General features: G+C 34.1%; 2 protein-coding genes across 2 annotated transcripts in view; one reads left to right on the top strand and one right to left on the bottom strand.

Moving 5' to 3' along the window:
- Positions 1–927: 927 nt before the first annotated feature.
- Positions 928–15,091, bottom strand: LOC132723697 (uncharacterized). The gene is made up of 11 exons (XM_060708479.1): positions 14,997–15,091; positions 13,778–14,292; positions 12,907–13,151; positions 11,527–11,695; positions 9,170–9,274; positions 8,520–8,667; positions 7,546–7,915; positions 5,680–5,818; positions 4,991–5,134; positions 3,297–3,460; positions 928–2,188 (listed from the first exon to the last, which is right to left on the bottom strand). The coding sequence occupies exons 2-11, from the start codon at positions 14,225–14,227 to the stop codon at positions 2,035–2,037; spliced, it is 2,088 nt and encodes a 695-aa protein (XP_060564462.1). The 5' UTR covers positions 14,228–14,292; positions 14,997–15,091; the 3' UTR covers positions 928–2,034.
- Positions 15,092–18,885, top strand: part of LOC132723698 (kelch-like protein 9) — a 16,299-nt gene continuing 12,505 nt past the window's right edge. Inside the window, exons 1-4 of the mRNA XM_060708480.1 lie at positions 15,092–15,198; positions 16,182–16,343; positions 16,641–17,757; positions 18,114–18,291. Of these exons, the coding sequence (XP_060564463.1) occupies positions 16,240–16,343; positions 16,641–17,757; positions 18,114–18,291 (1,399 nt within the window). The 5' untranslated portion in view covers positions 15,092–15,198; positions 16,182–16,239. The remainder of the gene's footprint in view (positions 15,199–16,181; positions 16,344–16,640; positions 17,758–18,113; positions 18,292–18,885) is intronic.

Genomic DNA, 18,885 nt, shown 5'->3' with positions numbered 1-18,885 from the left:
CTAAGATATTTAGCATGAAACATGTTCTAATGGGTGTCTACCAAGTTTGTTCAAATAAAAGCCCTGGGGTCAAAATTGGCCCCGCCCCAGGGGGTCATTGATTTTCCCTATATGTATATAGTAAAAACTTAAAGAAATCTTCTTTTAAAGAATTCAAAGAGCTAGAGCTAAGATATTTAGCATGAAATATGTTCTAATGGGTGTCTACCAAGTTTGTTCAAATAAGAGCCCTGGGGTCAAAATTGGCCCCGCCCCGGGGGTCATTGATTTTCCTTATATATGTGTTTAGCAAAAACTTAAAAAGTATTCTTTGAAAAAATCTAAATAGCTAGAGTTAAGATATTAAGCATGAAACATCTTCTAGTGAGTGTCTACAAAGTTTGTTCAAATAAAAGCCCTGGGGTCAAAATTGGCCCTGCCCCGGGGGTCATTGATTTTCCTTATACATTGTATGTGTATAGGAAAAACTTAAAAAACATCTTTGAAAGAACCCAAATAGCTAGAGTTTAGATATTAAGCATGAAACATGTTCTAGTAAGTGTCTACAAAGTTTGTTCAAATAAAAGCCCTGGGGTCAAAACTGGCCCCGCCCCAGGGGTGTCATTGTTTTTAACTATATGTGTATAGTAAAAACTTAAAAAATCTTCTTTAAAAAAAACACAATGAGCTACAGCTTAGATGTTTAGCATGAAACATCTTCTTATGGGTGTCTACCAAGTTTGTTCAAATAAAAGCCCTTGGTTAAAATTGGCCCTGCTGGGGGTAGGGGAGGGCAGATCATTGTTTTTCATTATAAGTGTGTACATCATGAAACGTCTTCTTATAGGTGTCTTCCAAGTTTGTTCAAATAAAAGCCCTGGGGTTTAAAGTGGCCCCGCTCCGGGGGCCTACATACAGGTGAGCGACCTTAGGGCCATCATGGCCCTCTTGTTATGAAAACAGTAAGTTTGGCAATATGTCAAATCTTATTTATATAATGAAAACTGAAAGGATTAAAGATCAGTAACTTAAAAAGCAAATACATGTACCAAGGAATCACTTGCATAATATACATAAAAGGTTTAATCAACACTTGGCACAGAAATATTTGTGGGCTTCATTTGTACAGAACAGTGAACTCTTGAACAATTTCTTGGTCACATGCCATCTAATAACCTTTATATAAGGAAATATATAACAACTTGAAACTGTGTTACCATAATACTGCATTATTACTTTCCATGTATAAAATTATTGTTGAACAGTTCTTACACCAGCTTTTTTAGACCCCAAAAAAACTTTAATGAGCAATCAAACCTGAAGAAAAATCATATGGCGAACTAAAGAGGTCTCAACAAACTGATACTTAAGTTTTTAAATAATGATAAAGATGTGTAAAAACAGAAAACGATTAAGAATGAAGCAAAAGTGAAATATGCGGATTATCAATGACTAGATACTAGTCTGCGCCATCAATCATTCCTTCTTCCATCCTATAAATAAACTGTAGCCTGGGTTTCAGTCTGTCGATTTTTATGTGCTTCTGTTCGGCAAATCGATATCATCAAAACACGATAGAGTACGAAATAGTGCGTATGTTATGAATGAGCAAAAAATATGAACGCCTGAAACCCAGGCTAAATGAACTGGTACATATTGCAGAACACGTTGTTCACCATGGAATGTTTGTAAACTACATTGTATATAATATTAAATCATGTCCCAACTCAATTAAGGTTTTCTCCAACTGACGTTTTCTCCAACTGACCTTCCAACTTCTATTTACTTGACAGAGAAGCACTTTTCTTTCTTATATTTCACCTTTCATACATGTAATTAACATATTCTGATATGCACCAACATACCACCCAATTTTAGAGACCATTTTAATTTTTTTTAAAGGTGGTCTTTTCCAATGTTCATCACTTTGAACCAACTTTTCACAGAATATCATGTATATTTCCTGTCTTCTCAACTCTCATTTATTTTAAATAATATCACTATTTGGGACATAAGGTTAAAAACTAGCTCATCATAAGGTTAAAAACTAGTTCATCAGCTTGAATCATCAACGTCACTGTCTTCTTGGGATTTTTGTCTTTCAGGGGAGAGAATCCAAGCTATTACCAGAATAATCAAGAACACTGCTACCCCATAAAGCATTGTTGACGTATGATTTGATTGTCTATGTAAACTAAATCCTATATATCTGAAAAAAGAGAAGAAAATACAATGTATTAGAGCTGTCATTGTTTCAGTGCAAAGCATATTGACGATATATATATCAATATCAGATGCGATATATGAATATCGGATGATAAATATCCACGATACACTTATTACTTATAATTACTTGTCTATTACTAAGTATTCACTTTCCTATCTCTTTAAAATACATGTTCTGTTCATGCAATTACGATATGTCCTGTTTATAAATGCCCACTGCATGATTATTTCTTCAATGCTATGAAATAGGTCCTTACGTAATGACGGCATAGTTTAGGATATGGACACCTACTTCTGGATAAAGTTTTTTAGGAGAATTTTCATTTTTTTCATGACATTTAATTTATCAGTCAAATTTATGAATTTTCAAAAGTGTATTGATTTTTTCAAATGATAATTGAATGAAACTTTTTGTATAAAATATTGATTTAATCTAACAAGCTTAAGGTAAGTCAAAGGAAGGATGACTAAAAATACAAGACACTCAAGGTCTTCCTCCAACAATACAATGGGGAATCAGTATAAGATTTGTACAGTGTAAGTGTTGCTTAAAATGTCACAGAACATCAAATGAAAGAATTTAGCATCTGTACAGTGACTAAAATCTACATCACAGAAGGCTGAATCAATAGCCAATGAATGAAAAAGCCTTAATTACTCAGCAGACTACCAATCAAAGACATAGCCTTTAGTCATTATCATAAAGGCCTAAATAGGGGCATCCATGGCCGAGTGGTTAGAGTGGTTGACTTTAAACCACTTGCATCCCAATACTGTAGGTTCGATCTGTGCCAGAAATTCTTTCATTAGAGAAAGTTATCCAGCGAGCATATGGGAAGTTAATGGTTCTACTTAGATGCCTGTGTGTGACTGAAATAATACAAAAAGGGGCAACGGAGGTCTTTCTCTACCAATAGAGCATGAAAGTCACAATTAAACCCATACTGTGTTAGTCCCACATAAAACCCAACCAAAAAATAATGATATGGGCTAGCTATTTAGTTTTTCTACACTGTAAAAATATATCTATATTTAACAAAAGGTGCTTTTCTTTAGCACATTATCTTTTTCAAAATTCAAAGACTACTTACCCAAATTTACAAGTAAATATCACATCATTATAACCATCGTTATTAAAGTCCCCTACAACAAGAGGCCCTGTAGAGGGACAAGGTGTGGAATGTTGAGCAAGAGTCCTTCCTTCTGTTAATTCCACTAAACTGATATCTCTCCATCCAACTACTAATACGTTTTGCTGTAAAATTACAATACATAACATTCATAATTAACACATTCTTCTGCAAGAAGGCTATAAACAAAATTAAAGGAGCTCCACTGAGGTCAAAAAGTCTAAAAACATAAAATTTGAAATTCTTGCTTATATCAAGTGAAGCACTCAAAATAGAAAAATCAGCAAAAAATAAAGAAATTTGCTCAGAATTAAATGGAAATTTGATTGTTTATGCAATCCTTAGAGTGAATAGCCTTTCAAAGCTTTCATTTTGAAACATTTTGCACTATATAAATGACGATTCTGGAAAACTGGGTTGAGGGAATGATCTGAAAAGTCATTGGTCCAATCCTACATCAAGTAATACACAAATCTTGAAATAATATTTCTAGTTGAATCATGTCAAAATAGCTGTGTGGAGTCCCTTTAATATGATTTGCTGTTAAGTTACAATAAAAGAAATCTAACTGTAGAATATTTCTTATCAACACATTTTGCTGCAAAAACGTAGTCAACATAGTTTATATGTTTTGCTGTAAAATTATAACAAACAATTATTTGAGCTGTAAAACAACAATTAACATATCTTGCTGTAAAATTACTATCAACATCATCACTACATTTTGCTGTAAAATTACTATCAACACCATCACTACATTTTGCTGTAAAATTACTATCAACAGTCACCACATGTTGCAATCAACATAATTAACTAATTTTGCTGTAAAATCACATCACAATTAAATATAATCATCAAATTTTGCTGTAAATTTTCAACTTACAAATTTTGCAGTAAAAAAAAATAGTAATTGTCTTTGAGAACTAGAGGGGGCTAATCAAAAGCATTTAGCAACAGCAAAGGGCTATCTGTACACATTTGCTCTTGACCATAATTATTCTGTACAATCCAGCTTAAGTTTTTCTAAACCAATTCTATATTTCGGAGAATTTCAGATTTTGTTACCCTTGTTTTTTGCTGGTACATTGTATATGAATATAATAGAACAAAATGCAAATTCTCCACTTTTTTCTTGATCAACATGAAGGTTTCAAATTTCTAAGTAGTAAGTAATCTGTTTGTTTTCTAGTTGTTGAGTTATTTACTAAACTATTGGTTCATATGAGCCGCGTCACGACAAAACCAACATAGTGGGTTATCCAGACCAGCCTGCGCATCCGCGCAGTCTGATCAGGATCCATGCTGTTTGTTTGCTATCAGTTTCCCTACTTGTTTTGTTTGTTTGTTTTGGGGTTTGCGTCACATCGACACATTATAGGTCATATCGCGACGTTCCAGCTTTACTGGTGGAGGAAGACCTCAGGTGCCCTTCCGTGCATTATTTCAGGCACGAACGAGCACCTGAGTAGAACCACCGACGTTCCGTAAGCTAGCTGGATCCCTACTTGTAATAGAGTTGGTGAGCGAACAGCATGGATCCTGATCAGACTGCGCGGATGCGCAGCCTGGTCTGGATCCATGCTGGTCGCAAACCCATTATAATGGTTTTTTCATGACGCGGCTCATATGTACATGTATAAAACAATTTAAAAAACCTTTGCTCCATATATTTGCAGAGACATGAGAGCCCTGTCTGGATGAAAAGAATTTTTGAACTCCTCAAAAAGTTCAGACCATTCTCCTTTCTTCATTTTTCTTACTGACATGGCAACAGAGTCCCAACTAGCATCAATCTGGGTCTGAAGATACAAAATATTAACAAATCTTGTTATATAAATGCATGTGTATATTTTACAGTAAGTAAAAACATTGTTTAATGTTTATCTTTTTTTTAAAATAAGTTTTAACACATGAATTGTGATAGTCATATGACAACCATCAACTTATGGAGGGAGACTTTGAGATTCAGATCTGTAAATTATTTCAGGTACAAACTGACACCTAGATAGAATCATAGAACTTTTTGTAAGCTAGCTAAATAGCTTTCTCACTTGAAACAAATTTACGTCTACCATGGGATTCCAAGCAAGACTACAAGTGTGTCAATAGGACACCAATATCACCTTTATACACTGTTTAGTCAGTCTACAGTTAACAGTATAACAGTGGACAGACAAGGGCAAATCTAAGTAATGCTAAAAATCACTAAAACAAGTAGCTTATCAAATATAAATTCATCTACATTAAACCTTTAGCATACTAAAACACTGCTACACATAGCTATTACTATTCTTATTAAGTTTTTGTCTCAAACCATTTAATTTTTTTACATATCAATTCATACCTGCCAGTTGAAATCCCCGTTTTTATCAACAGACGTTACTCTTCCCATACTGCCAAAAGCTATCAAATCATATTGGTCATCTACCTTCCGTAAATGATGACCCAATAAATGCCGCACAACCCCTGATTTTCTAGCAATACTGAAATATTCCAATTAAAATGTTTGACTTTGACAATTAAACTTCACCAATAGTTAAACAAGAGGGCCATGATGGCCCTGAAGTCGCTCACCTGTATATAGGCCCCCGGAGCGGGGCCAGTTTAAATCCCAGGGCTTTTATTTGAACAAACTTGGTAGACACCCATTAGAAGATGTTTCATGCTAAACATCTAAGGTCTAGCTGGTCAAGTTTTTTCTTTACACATATAGTTAAAAACAATGACACACCTGGGGCAGGGCCAATTTTGACCCCAGGGCTTTTATAAGAACAAACTTGGTAGACACTCACTAGAAGATGTTTCATGCTTAGTATCTAAACTCTAGCTATTTGGTTTTTTTTCAAAGAAGATTTTTAAAGTTTTTGCTATACACATATAAGGAAAATCAATGACCCCCTGGGGCGGGGCCAATTTTGACCCCAGGGCTTTTATTTGGACAAACTTGGTAGACATGCACTAGAAGATGTTTCATGCCAAATATCTGAGCTCTAGCTCTTTCAGTTCTTTAAAAGAAGATTTTTTATCCCAAGGGCTCTTATTTGAACAAACTTGGTAGACATCTATTAGAGGATGTTTCATGCTAAATATCTTAGCTCTAGCTCTTAGGGTTCTTTAAAAGAAGATTTTTTAAGTTTTTACTATATGCATATAGGGAATTCAATGACCCCCTGGGGCGGGGCCAATTTTGACCCCAGGGCTTTTATTTGAACAAACTTGGTAGACACCCATTAGAGGATGTTTAATGCTAAATATCTTAGCTCTAGCTCTTTGAGTTCTTTAAAAGAAGATTTTTTAAGTTTTTACTATATGCATATAGGGAAAATCAATGACCCCCTGGGGCGGGGCCAATTTTGACCCCAGGGCTTTTATTTGAACAAACTTGGTAGACACCCATTAGAGGATGTTTCATGCTAAATATCTTAGCTCTAGCTCTTTGGGTTCTTTAAAAGAAGATTTTTTAAGTTTTTACTATATGCATATAGGGAAAATCAATGACCCCCTGGGGCGGGGCCAATTTTGACCCCAGGGCTTTTATTTGAACAAACTTGGTAGACACTCACTAGAAGATGTTTCATGCCAAATATCTAAGCTCTAGCTCTTTGGGTTTTTTAGAAGAAGATATTTAAAGTTTTTTCTTTTGGTTGCCATGGCAACCAGAGTTCTGCATGGAATTAAATTCTTTGAACAATTTTCAAAGGTGACCACCAAAGGAACATTCCTGTGAAGTTTGGATGAAATTGGCTTGGTGGTTTATGAGAAGATGTCATTTAAAGTAAAAGTTTACGGACGCCGGACGGACGCCGGACGAAAAGCGATCACAAAAGCTCACCCTGTCACTTTGTGACAGGTGAGCTAAAAATTACTGTACGAGTACAATATTTCATTTTCAAAGTTTTTCTTGCAAAGAAACCCAAGGGAAAATATCAATCTCTAATAAAATTTCATGATTTTATCATCAATTTAACTCTACATTATTTCTGCCTTTTGATGTCGCATATCTACTATGTCACGTAAATTGTTTTAGAATTCATCCTGATGAAGGCATGAGCCTAATTGTACCTCATGAAGGCTTAAGTCTAAATGTAGAAAACAAGCTATACTCATGTGCTGTTGTTGATCATTCTACCATAATGTGTAAATACATGACAACAATTCAGTAATTACGCAGGTCCTAAACTTTCTACAAATAAACACACTGATTTCATACCTTTTAAGAATAAGGGGTGGTAACTTTATAAACATGTCTTCATCGTACACCCAGTTGGTCGTAAAAAATAAACGTTTTGTTGCACACACTGGAAATCTTTCCAAATTTTCTTTGATCGGAAATATCCGCCAAATCTCCAGAAAACATGGACTATAATTTTCTTGTTCACCCCATGACAGCTTCTTGATGTCGTTTTCTGAATCCATAAGTCCATAGATGGCGCTATCGTCCGCAAGTTGAAGGCGTGTTATAGGACGCCCTGTAAGGATGTTTAACACCTCAACACCATTTTGATGGTTAATAACGACAGCGTTGGGGTTAGCAATATGCTCTGCATCACTGTGAGGCCTCTGTCCACCATATGCATAACCTGAATTTATGAAATGTGAAATGTGTTCAAACAAGTTGCAGGTATTCTAAGTTTGGTTTTAATTCACAACACACTGCTAATTCCATATGGTGCCATTTTAGCTTTACTGGTACAGGAAGACCTTGGATTATACTCTTTGTAATTTGTTTTTTCAAATATAAACTACATGAAAAGAGTGTCAAAATCAAAATAGTTAAGGGAAGAGGTGATCTTACATAGATCATTTAAAGACAGAAATAAAATGCAAGAGATATGAGGAAATACATTCAGAATTAAACATAACCGTCTATTTTTTGAGTGATTTTTGGCCTGGTTTGTGATAGAAACTCTTTTCACTTTTAAGGTCATTTCCACAATCAAAATAATTATTTTGGAAGAATGGAGTAAACGAATGATCCGGAATTTCGCAAACAAATTATAAGTGTAAACCTACATCAAATCATATAAATTTCTAAAAATTAATCCATCAAATTCTAAAATTGAGCAGTCATTAGTATAGAGAACAGCTGGCCAACAGAGATGTCCAAACTGGTTCGGCTCTATAAAGGGTGGCATCGGCCTGAAATAATCCTTGTAAACAGTTGAAATATAAACAATACTCAACCAATCAGATGTTTTGGATCAAGTGCCGATTTAGTTGGTTCAACTTCTGCTACATCTTCATCATCATCGGTTACTAGGCTCTCATCTACAACCTTCTGGTAACGTCCCAGAGAAAACTTTGTATCCTGTATTGATTTCCAATTGTGCGGCTGAAAAATAAACAAAATTTATATTAATAATCTATAAAAAATGTTATTAACAAATAACTTGCTTTTTTAATATTGGTTTATGTTTGATGGCAAAAAATCTTTACTTGATGATGTTAGAATGGCATTCTAAAACTTTCAATTTGGCCACACATTATATACTTTTTTCTTTGAGTTTTGGAATTATACTATTATAAAATAACTTAGGCTATTAAATTCTCAAATTTTCACTGGCTGACAAACCTTGTATTCACTGAAAGAGAATGTTGTCCCATTAATAAATCTTTTGTTGCGCAATTAAACAAATACATGTACCAACATTGATTTCAATATCCACAATGGAATTTTATTGTCAGAGGATAAAAGTTGTATGAGAAATTTTTATGGTTAATAATTCAATATCATTATTCATTCAAAATGCTAAAACCAACCTTCCCTGAATTTATTTTAGTTTTCATAACAGCTTTTATACGCATATCATAAAATGAATTACAGCCAGTCTTACCAATGCCTTGTAGAGCTCCTGTTTATAGTAAGTCCATGGTGACTCACCAATGTGAAGTCTGTGCCGTTTTAAACTCAGCTTCCAGTGATGCTCTTGTGTCTCTTCCTACATGAATAATTATTATAATATTTAGCATTCATATTTTTTAAAGAAATTGTCATAACAAGAGCACCACATGCAGTGTTAAGGCACACTGTTACAAATGGGCATAACTCCATAAATATTGCTTTTAAAAGTATGTACCTTGTCTAAAAACTGCACCTTGTCATGATAAGCAAGCAGAGCTGCATTACTGGTACTGGTACTGCAGTACGTACTGCAGCGATTTTGCAAGTACTGGTACTGATACTGAATTACTCTTACAAAATTTTGCTACTACTGGTACTGGTACTGCATTACTGTCTTAAAAAGTGGTACTGCTACTGCATTACCCAGTACTTTTGGTTTTGATAAAAATGAAAAATAACATCAATTTTTCTCATAAAATAAAGCTGTAAAATACATTAACTATATTTTATTTTTGTGAAAAAGTAAGTGATCAAATCTAAAGATAATTTGCTGCAATATTCCTTCAAATGTTAACATAGTATTCATCATAAAAAGCACCAAAGACTTTCAGTAAAAATTAAATTAAGATAAACAGACTCAATAACTCTTTACCCTAAAATATCCTTATTAAAATCTTTTATTACTTTGTATTTACTAGTAAAAGAGCAAAATAAACACTAATTAATTTCTTCTATTCTAAAAAATCCCATTTCAAGTGAAAAAGTGATATTGTTAGCACCATAAAAAGTTGTTATTTACTTTGGTTTAAATTGAACAGAGGTGTGAAAGGCAACAAAAGACTGTTGTGTTTTAAATGAAAGATGTTTGCATTGTATTTATACCGTTGACTGGTTACTAAACAATTAGATATGACATGAATATATGTTGTAAATATTGTTTATAAAAAGTATGTTAAAACTATAAACTTTAAGTTGTAAATATGTTATGTTAACTTTAAAGCAGCACGCCTCCAGATTCATCCTAATTTTCATGAAAATTTTGAAAATGTATTTAAAGGTAAAATATTGTTAAATGAACAAAGAAAGTACTTATAACATTACAATCGGCACTTAAATATCCATGTAAATTACCAAAAAAGGTCAAAACATGCATAAATAGCCCCTACTGCGTTAGTAACGCAGTAGAAATATGGTGATAAATAATACAAAACACAGTCATTAATTGCACATAGGATATAATTTATCACTTGAATCTTTAATTTGTTTACTTTTCTCAAAGTTTTAGTAATTTATTTCCAAGTTTAATTTTCTTGAAATATTTTGGGTCATCTGGAGGCATGCAGCTTTTAAGTAAATAATGACTTTATTTCTTTGCTGAATAATATTTGCTATTATTTGTTTGTCACTGTATTTATTCAAACTTTGATGAATATATAAAAGTAATGGTACTGATACTTAATTACTTCACCAAAAAAAGTACTGGTACCGCAGTACCGAGCTAAAATCTAGTACTGGTACTGGTAATGGTACTGCATAATTTGCCAAGTACTGGTACTGGTACTTAAGTACTACAACCTTAGTACTGATGCAGCTCTGTAAGCAAGTATTACAAGTTTGGAGCTGATAACTTTTGAAATGTTTGAATAATGGGCTACATTTGATAAATATATTTGCACGACGACAACAACAGTGATTGTAAGAAAAAGATAAAAACTTGGGTGGTGAGACAATCTATTAATTCTTTTGAAATTGTCAAGATGCTGTTCTTCTCCACAAATAATAGTCAATTTTTATACTTAGCACGCTAGTAATAGTCCCTTATTTTGCAAAACACAAATCAAAAAGACATAAATCGTTCTGAAACATGCAAACACAGTTCAATGGTTCAGGAACAACACTAGTCAAAACTGTCCTCATTCAGGATTTTATCAAGACATGCTTAATCAAATTGGAATAGTCTTTTAAACAAAAACTGTCAGTAGGACAGGGTGCTCAACTATTCTCAGTGATTGATAGTAGAACAAGAGCCTGTATTAACAATGTGCAATTTTCTTAGTTCTTAATTTTGTCAAAATCTATGTTAGATTATGGGCCTTGGTCAGTGACCTCTTATTATGCTTTCAAATAAGTCTGTAAAGTGTCAACCTATTCCCTTCAGTACTTTTTGAGATATCAAATTGCAATCAAGAAGTTAACCCAACTCAAGTGTGACACCAAAACCGACACAGATGCCTGGGTGAGTACAACAGCTCTCCCTATTCTTTGAATAGTCAAACTGAAAATATAATATATTTCTATCAAATACAACATTTCAAGTAATCACTTGATTGTTTATCAGATTAAATCTACCTCTTTTTTAGTTTCTTGTTCACCAAATTCTCCTGGCAAATGATGCCACCTGGTCGATCCATCTTTAGCACTGAGGGCAAATGTGGAGAAGTGTGTGAATGTATCCTCCTCCACTGTATGCTCAGTGTGAGATGCCTCCGTCTGCTCAGGCTCGGTACCATTCTCAGACCTGTAATAATACATTTAATAAAACATACAGTCAACTATCGTTATCGTTATCGCTTTTCTCGATATTTCGTTATCTCGATGAACTTTTGAAAGTCCCGATTTTCTTCCTTCTTTATCTATATTGGAAATATTTGTTTATTTCGATATTTTTATTTCGATATTTTCAGTATCTCGATGTAAAATTTTAGCCCCAATAGTTACTTTCACACTATTATCCTTTGATTATCTCGACTAATAATTTTCCTTCGTCTGTTCCTTCAGACGTGTGAAAAACACAAACTAGACGATAATTGCTCAATAGCCCGTGTCATAATGATGATTATGTTTGTAACAAGTTAAGCTGTTTTTATAAAAGTTAATCTATTTAGCGTTTTGATTGACTTATGTCCAAAATGAGTGAATTTTACGTTCTTTATAAATATTCGAACACTGTATCAATTCATTATGACATTAAATGTAAATGAAATAGTGAAGGTAAAGAAACGCTATCGTTGCAATATTGTTTCACAACATCACCACCAAATCCATCAGCGGTGGAACAATCTTGATAACTAACCCAGGAAAATATTTGGATCAACCACCCTGAATTTTTTTTTCACTATATTGGTGTATTACTGAGTAAACCTCACTATGTGTTTTTATCACAGACACCCGTATTTCCGTTGGAAAACATCCGCTAATGTTACTTTGTTAAATATTGACTAGGCCTATGAAAACAAGACATGGAATAGTTTATTTGACATAAGGTATGCACATGTCTTTTGTAAAAATCAGTTTCTGCCTTATTTAAACCCTTATATGTTTATCTCGACATTTCGTTATCTCGATATTTTTTGGACGGTCCCGATGACTTCGAGATAACGAGAGTCAACTGTATTTAGTTTGGTTTTAAGATTATGATCGTCCGGTTTTCAGAATTCAGACGTTCTGGTGTTAAAAGGATTTTTTTTCAATGAAGTTATATGGAGAAAATACAGGACATTTAAAATTGCCGGTTTTCAGAGGATTCCAGTTTCCAAAGAGTCTGGTTTTCAGAGATTTTACTGTATTGGTTTAATGGCATCATTTTACCTTTAGCTCAGGTGCATTTTTGTGCGTTTTTTCAGGCGCCTGAGTACACACTTACTTTACTAAAAACTCTTTTGACTCTCAGTAAAAGTATACATTTAAAAGAGATGATAATAGATGGATAAAATAATAATCAATCAATACTTGTTTTCTTCTTTTGGAGGCTCTTCTTTCTGTTTCTCGTGTTCTTTATGTGTGTAACTGCCTCCTACAATCACCAAACCTTCGTCTGACTTCTTTACTGTGTGTGACGTCACAATGGCGCCCATTGATTTGACGTAGTAATTATCAAACTGCTCTTTGAAGTCGAGAATTTGTTTTTGCCAGAGTAGTTCCAAGTCAGATGAGTAGCAGAACACCCACCATGTGTTTGTTACAATCACAATTACCTTTAAATAGAATATTTTATATTTCTTTTTATAAAACAAATAAATTCAAAGTAATTCATTAAACAGTAATGTCAATTTACCATCCATTTATGATTACTAGGAATAATGTGAAGTCGATTGATAGTCCATAATAATGTATTTCTAGAATGCACATCAAAAGCAGTAACATAATTCAGCCAAATCCATGACAGAATTATAGGTTTTGGACCTTAGAAAGTGAACTTCATATGGGAATGGATTATGTGCATGACAAGATTTTGTAATCAAGTGATACTGTCAGTGGTAAATCAGATATCAAGTTGCATGCATGTTTAAAGATGACACTGGCATTCCCATATGAAAGATAACTCACTGTAAATTCTTTAAATATAGAAGCTAATAAAACAGAAAATTAATATTTTCATGTTGTTTTTCAATACTTAACATGTATTATAAATAACAGACAATAATTATCACTTTTCAATGTGACTCAGTAATATGTCTTCTACAAACCAGATGCATTTGCATTTGTAACATTCTATATATTCTGGCAAAAATATGCAGTTATGGTGTAAAGTAAGTAAATTTCTGAAAATTCATCTGCTAAGAAAAATACCAATACTAGAAACTCAAAAACACTGATTCACCTGCTTCCTGATCTGCATTAGAGACATATATGGAACAGTAAAACCTGTGACCATGACAACAGGCCAGCCTGAAGGTTGATCTTGACTACCATTGGTTGCTTGTGGTAACACAACCTTATGCTTCACCTCAACATGTGGCAAAGTGCGATCCTCTTCATCCTTCCCAACCGGATCTGGCAAGGTCATTATGCTTAATTTCAAGTCATTCGTCAATAAAATAATGTCATTAGTTCCATCACTATCCACATCTGTAATAACAGGAGGTGGGAGCTGTTCAACTTTTGTTGGAAATTTCTTGTTTTGGAAATGATGATATTCAGCTCTTTTTCTCCAGACTGGTCTCAGTTCATACTTATCATGTGACCGCATCAAATATCCAATCACGGCACAGAGAAGTAACAAAATGAAGTGGTTTTTGGAAGGACTTCTTATCTTTGATATGACAGACATTGTCTAAATGGCAGATATGTTACCAAATGGCAGGTGTGTTACCAAGTCTTGGCGGGTACTGTACTCTGAAAATAAAAAATAAATAATATCAAAAAATGCAAATGAAATAGTCATTTATGCCGTCAACAATCAATTGAAATCAGAAAGTAAATTCCAGTGACAATGTCCTGGATAATTGAAATCAGAAAGTAAATTCCAGTGACAATGTCCTGGATAAGACCCCTGTGTATATTTCAGAAGTAAAACTTGTATTTAATACACTTAAGAAAAATGGAATGAACCTTATATAAATTATACCACCGGTTTAGACCCCAGGGTGTATTCGGGGATATAGCACTTCCACACCAGATATTCTAAAAATGACTCACGTGACTCAAGTATGGATAGAACTTTTGGCTAGCAACATTGGCTCGTACAGCTAGCCACAGCCTTTCACAAATAAGCTACATGTAAACTAAACAGAATCAAAGTCAAACAGTCAAAATTTGGTCATAAACATGAAGTAGTGCGGTTATTAACATATACTGAAGTATCCTTTGGTCATGAAAGTTATATATTTTTTTAATTAATTTTTCCTTGGTCTACAGTATTTCAAATAATGGTCCAGAGTTCTAAACAGCTAAACTCTGCCTCTGGTCCGAATGTTATCTGGTCCGAAAGTCCAAAAATAATTTGAGGAAATTAATGGTTCATACACAATACATTATGAGTACTCTGGAAACATATAAAACTTTTAATATAGTCATAAAAAACATTCAAAGCTTTTTACCATAACTCTATGTTAGTTTTATTTTATTTGTAGACCAGTTTTCCAAATTGATAGATAATTTTTAGTAAGAGTGAGTTCCCTTTCATCAAAGCGGTGCAGAAGTAGAAATATACTCGACAAAATGGACGACTTGTCAAAAATTCTACAGATACTGATTGACACTTAAAATGCTAAATTCCAGTTGTCACTGTCTAGCTACAGGGTAAAACATTTGATTTGACAACAAAACAATTATATCGACAAATATTTGTGGAATTGATATAAATCTTTTGCCATATTTTCAAAGCTATCTGTCAGATTAATTTCTGAACAGCTATAGCCTATCAGCTGATCAGCTGAGAGCAGGGTCTTTTGAACAGTGTTGAAATAACCCGCTTAACAACTGGTTCTTGGCTGTTAATTTTACGCTATCAGTCAAATATTTGAACATAAATAAAATGTATTATCATTCGACATACATCATTGATATGTTGTGAAAATAAATGTAAATTTGTAGAATCTGTCTGCCCTAGTCCAATATATTAGATGTTACAGGCTTGTTATAGTTTACGTCGGTCAAGCCTTACTGTCTGCCCATGTTGGAACTTGGATGTCAGACCTTGATGAGAGATCATGACCCTTACGTAACCTTACAGATAAAATCAGGCATTACCATGATTAAATTAAATGTTAGTGTATTATTGTGCCAAATTTATTTTAGTTAAACAGTCTGTGTAAGAATTATTAGCTATAAGCTATACACTCTCGGATCTATTCCTGAAACCAGGGTCTTTCTGTTTGATTTAAGACCCTGCTGAAACCAACCTGAGTAAAAGCAATATGTGTAAAATTTCTTGCTCAAGGAAATAACAGCTTCCATCCGACAGGGTTTGAACACACATGTTCCTTATGTACATGTATACTAGTTTCACATGTCAACTATTGACTAGTGGATTGATCAATGCTGGTTTTACATTTTCCTAGCTAATTGCACAAGAATAAGATTATAAAATTACCTAAAGCTTTCATTTACAGTCATATCTATTTTCAGGATGAATAGTTGATCTGACAGCATTTTCATCTCAGGATTAATTTAACTGAGTGAGCCGAAAGCTTCAGCAAAGAACAAGTTTACATAATTGTTTCTCAGTTGCTATTGTGAGTGTGATGTACCGCAATTATATTTTTATATATTTTTTTTTGCAGGTATACATGTCCAGAATGATTAGGTTATAAAGCTGTCATACCTATTTCATGGCTAAAAATGTCTGCAACAAATAATTTTGATGAGGAGGATCTATGGGCATGTAAATGTGGTGATGGTCGGACAATAAAATTTTCTGTAGCAAAACTGGTTGAATACTCAGGGTATGTATCAATCTATTCTATATAGATACTATATATCTACTTTATTCACAAGTTATTAGTTCCATGCTTAGTTTGGGCAAAGATGACGATCTCTGTCATTATTTATTGGTTTTAAAATATGTTAAAATTGGTTTAACAAACAAGCGAAGTTTAACAAACAAGTTTTGAATAATAAAGTGCATGTTTCCATTTAAAATAAGTAGCAAGTCAAGCGAATCAGGTCAGATTAACATTTTGTTATCATATTTTTTTCCTTACAGAGACACATGTATGAAAAATTTATTTAACATATTTCAGGTATTTCAGTGCTTTGATGAACAGTCAGATGAAAGAAACAAGGGAAAGAACTCTTGACCTTAGATTTTTCTCATCCGATACCATTAATCTCGTCCTGAAGGTGTTCCGATATAAAGACAAAAAATTATGTGATGATAAAATTTCTGACATATTTTATGAAAGTTGTCAGCTGGAAATCCTTGAAGATCTGTTGAAGGCGATTGACTATCTTGATATGCCTTGTCTCTATCGTAGGTGCAGCGACTTGCTTATCACCATATTGCCGCCATTTTGTGACGAGATAGACCGACTGTGGAAAATGTGGACAGTTTGTGAAACTTATGGTCTAGAAACTGTGGAGGATGAAATTTGTAAACAAATCGCAAAGAATGTTAGTGTGATAGAGAGTAAAGATTACTTTTTCTTCCGAGAAGTTCCTAGAAATATTTTGTCTGGTGTTCTGTCCGAACCAAACATTGACGTTAGTTCTGAAGTTGGGGTTATGAAGCTCATTTACGAATGGATTCTGTATGCTAAGGAGGAACGGTTGAAGTGGTTTGATAGTTTATTTAAATGTATTCACATACCGTCGCTGATTCATTCCAATTTGCCCGAGATTGGCCACATGGTGAAAGCACTGGGTGTGGAAAATATTGATATAATGAAATGTTATTCTGGCTACATTGCTAATCCACATGAGTATTTCATTCTAAGACCACAGCATTGTGAATTACGTAATGGTAAGAAAGTCTTAATGCTGTTTGGTGGCGTGTATGAACATTCGCTAATGGCACATAATCAACATGCAAGAAGACTTTGGCGCAGTGCACAGTCAATTCCGATCATGTATCAGGACCTGGAGGAAGTCAGACGTCAATGCCTGAATAGTAATGTCTCAAATGCGACAAAAACTTCCCCAAATATCAGTCCAAGATCAAAGATTAAGCCCATTGGAACAGGTTTGCATCTGAGAACAATAAATAGACTGAAATCTCCTATGAGGCTGTTAGAATTTGGAATCTGTTTATTTGAAAACTTTGTATATATGGCTGGAGGACAGAGAACTAACAATGAAGAAGCAAAGTCAGCTGTGAAAGGAACTTACAGAATGGATCCCCATTTAAGGGAATGGTGGGAGGTAAATTATTTTTGAAAGCAATATTACGAGTTGGAAACAATTTATTGAGCATATATCCAAATTTATTTTTTCCATTTTAAATAAGTGACTTTTAGAAATAGGTAAAAACTTACTTGAGGCTTAATGGGCCTTTAACCAAAAAATGTACAGTATATTGTTTAGCTTCATGGCTATGAATGGGTACTCGATAGGGTGGTATAATTCCATGGCTCCATAGTGTGGAGTGCCATCAGCTGAGTGAAAGACTCATAAGAACTATACATAGATTCTAGTGGCTTGAAGAACGGGGGTTGAGCTTAAAGTTGTTGTGCAACTTACTAGACTGTAAAATGAATTATTTTTATTAATTGTTTTAGGTAGCACATATGATAGAAGCTAGATGTTTATTCACTCTGTCGAGTATTTGGGGCCGACTTTATGCCGTTGGTGGCGCTAATGAGTATGGTATACTAAGCTGTACAGAATATTATATCCCGAGGGAGGACAAGTGGTATATTGGTCCCCAGTTACCCACACAATTGCATGAGCATGCCAGTAAGTATATGTAAATATAATGAGCTGCGTCATGACAAAACCAACATAATGCGTTTGCGACCAGCATGGATCCAGACCAGCCTGCGCATCCGCGCAGTCTGATCAGGATCCATGCTGTTCGCTTACCAAACCTTTTTAAGTAGAGAAACTGATAGCGAACAGCATGGATCCTGATCAAACTGCGCAGATGCGCAGGCTGGTCTGGATCCATGCTGGTCGCAAACACATTATGTTGGTTTTGTCATGACGCGGCTCAAATATATTTTCTGAAGATTTTAGTTTAACCATTCAAATAATATTAGAACTATCAGAATTGAAGTTTGTGTAATACTTGATAATGGTTTTTGGCTGCAAATTTTATTTCTACAACCATCAAAGGTATTCACTTAAACCATCACACACGGTTTGTTTTCTTGGTCATAATTCTACATCTTTGTCAAAGTCTGACATTTCTGGTATGGCATTATATTGAGTTATTCCCCTTTATTTATTATGAAGAAACATTTCTGGTTAGGAATTTGCATTGAAGATGCAAGAAATCCATAACCTGTGAGGTTTCAAAGTTTTTTTTTTAACACAATGGTAAGTGTCATA

The sequence above is a fragment of the Ruditapes philippinarum genome, unplaced genomic scaffold (assembly GCF_026571515.1).
Source record: "Ruditapes philippinarum isolate M1 unplaced genomic scaffold, ASM2657151v2 ctg359_1_1_1_1, whole genome shotgun sequence".
Classification (NCBI taxonomy): Eukaryota; Metazoa; Mollusca; class Bivalvia; order Venerida; family Veneridae; genus Ruditapes; species Ruditapes philippinarum.
This window is presented reverse-complemented; position numbering and strand designations above follow the sequence as displayed.

Bases quoted from the DNA above. Each gene is read 5' to 3' on its own strand.
- LOC132723697 (XM_060708479.1), bottom strand. From the start codon at position 14,227: ATGTCTGTCATATCAAAGATAAGAAGTCCTTCCAAAAACCACTTCATT. The intron at 13,152-13,777 runs GTGAATCAGTGT...TTCTATTTAAAG, and splicing joins TAATGCAGATCAGGAAGCAG to GTAATTGTGATTGTAACAAA. The intron at 11,696-12,906 runs GTATTGATTGAT...GTATTATTACAG, and splicing joins CCTCCAAAAGAAGAAAACAA to GTCTGAGAATGGTACCGAGC.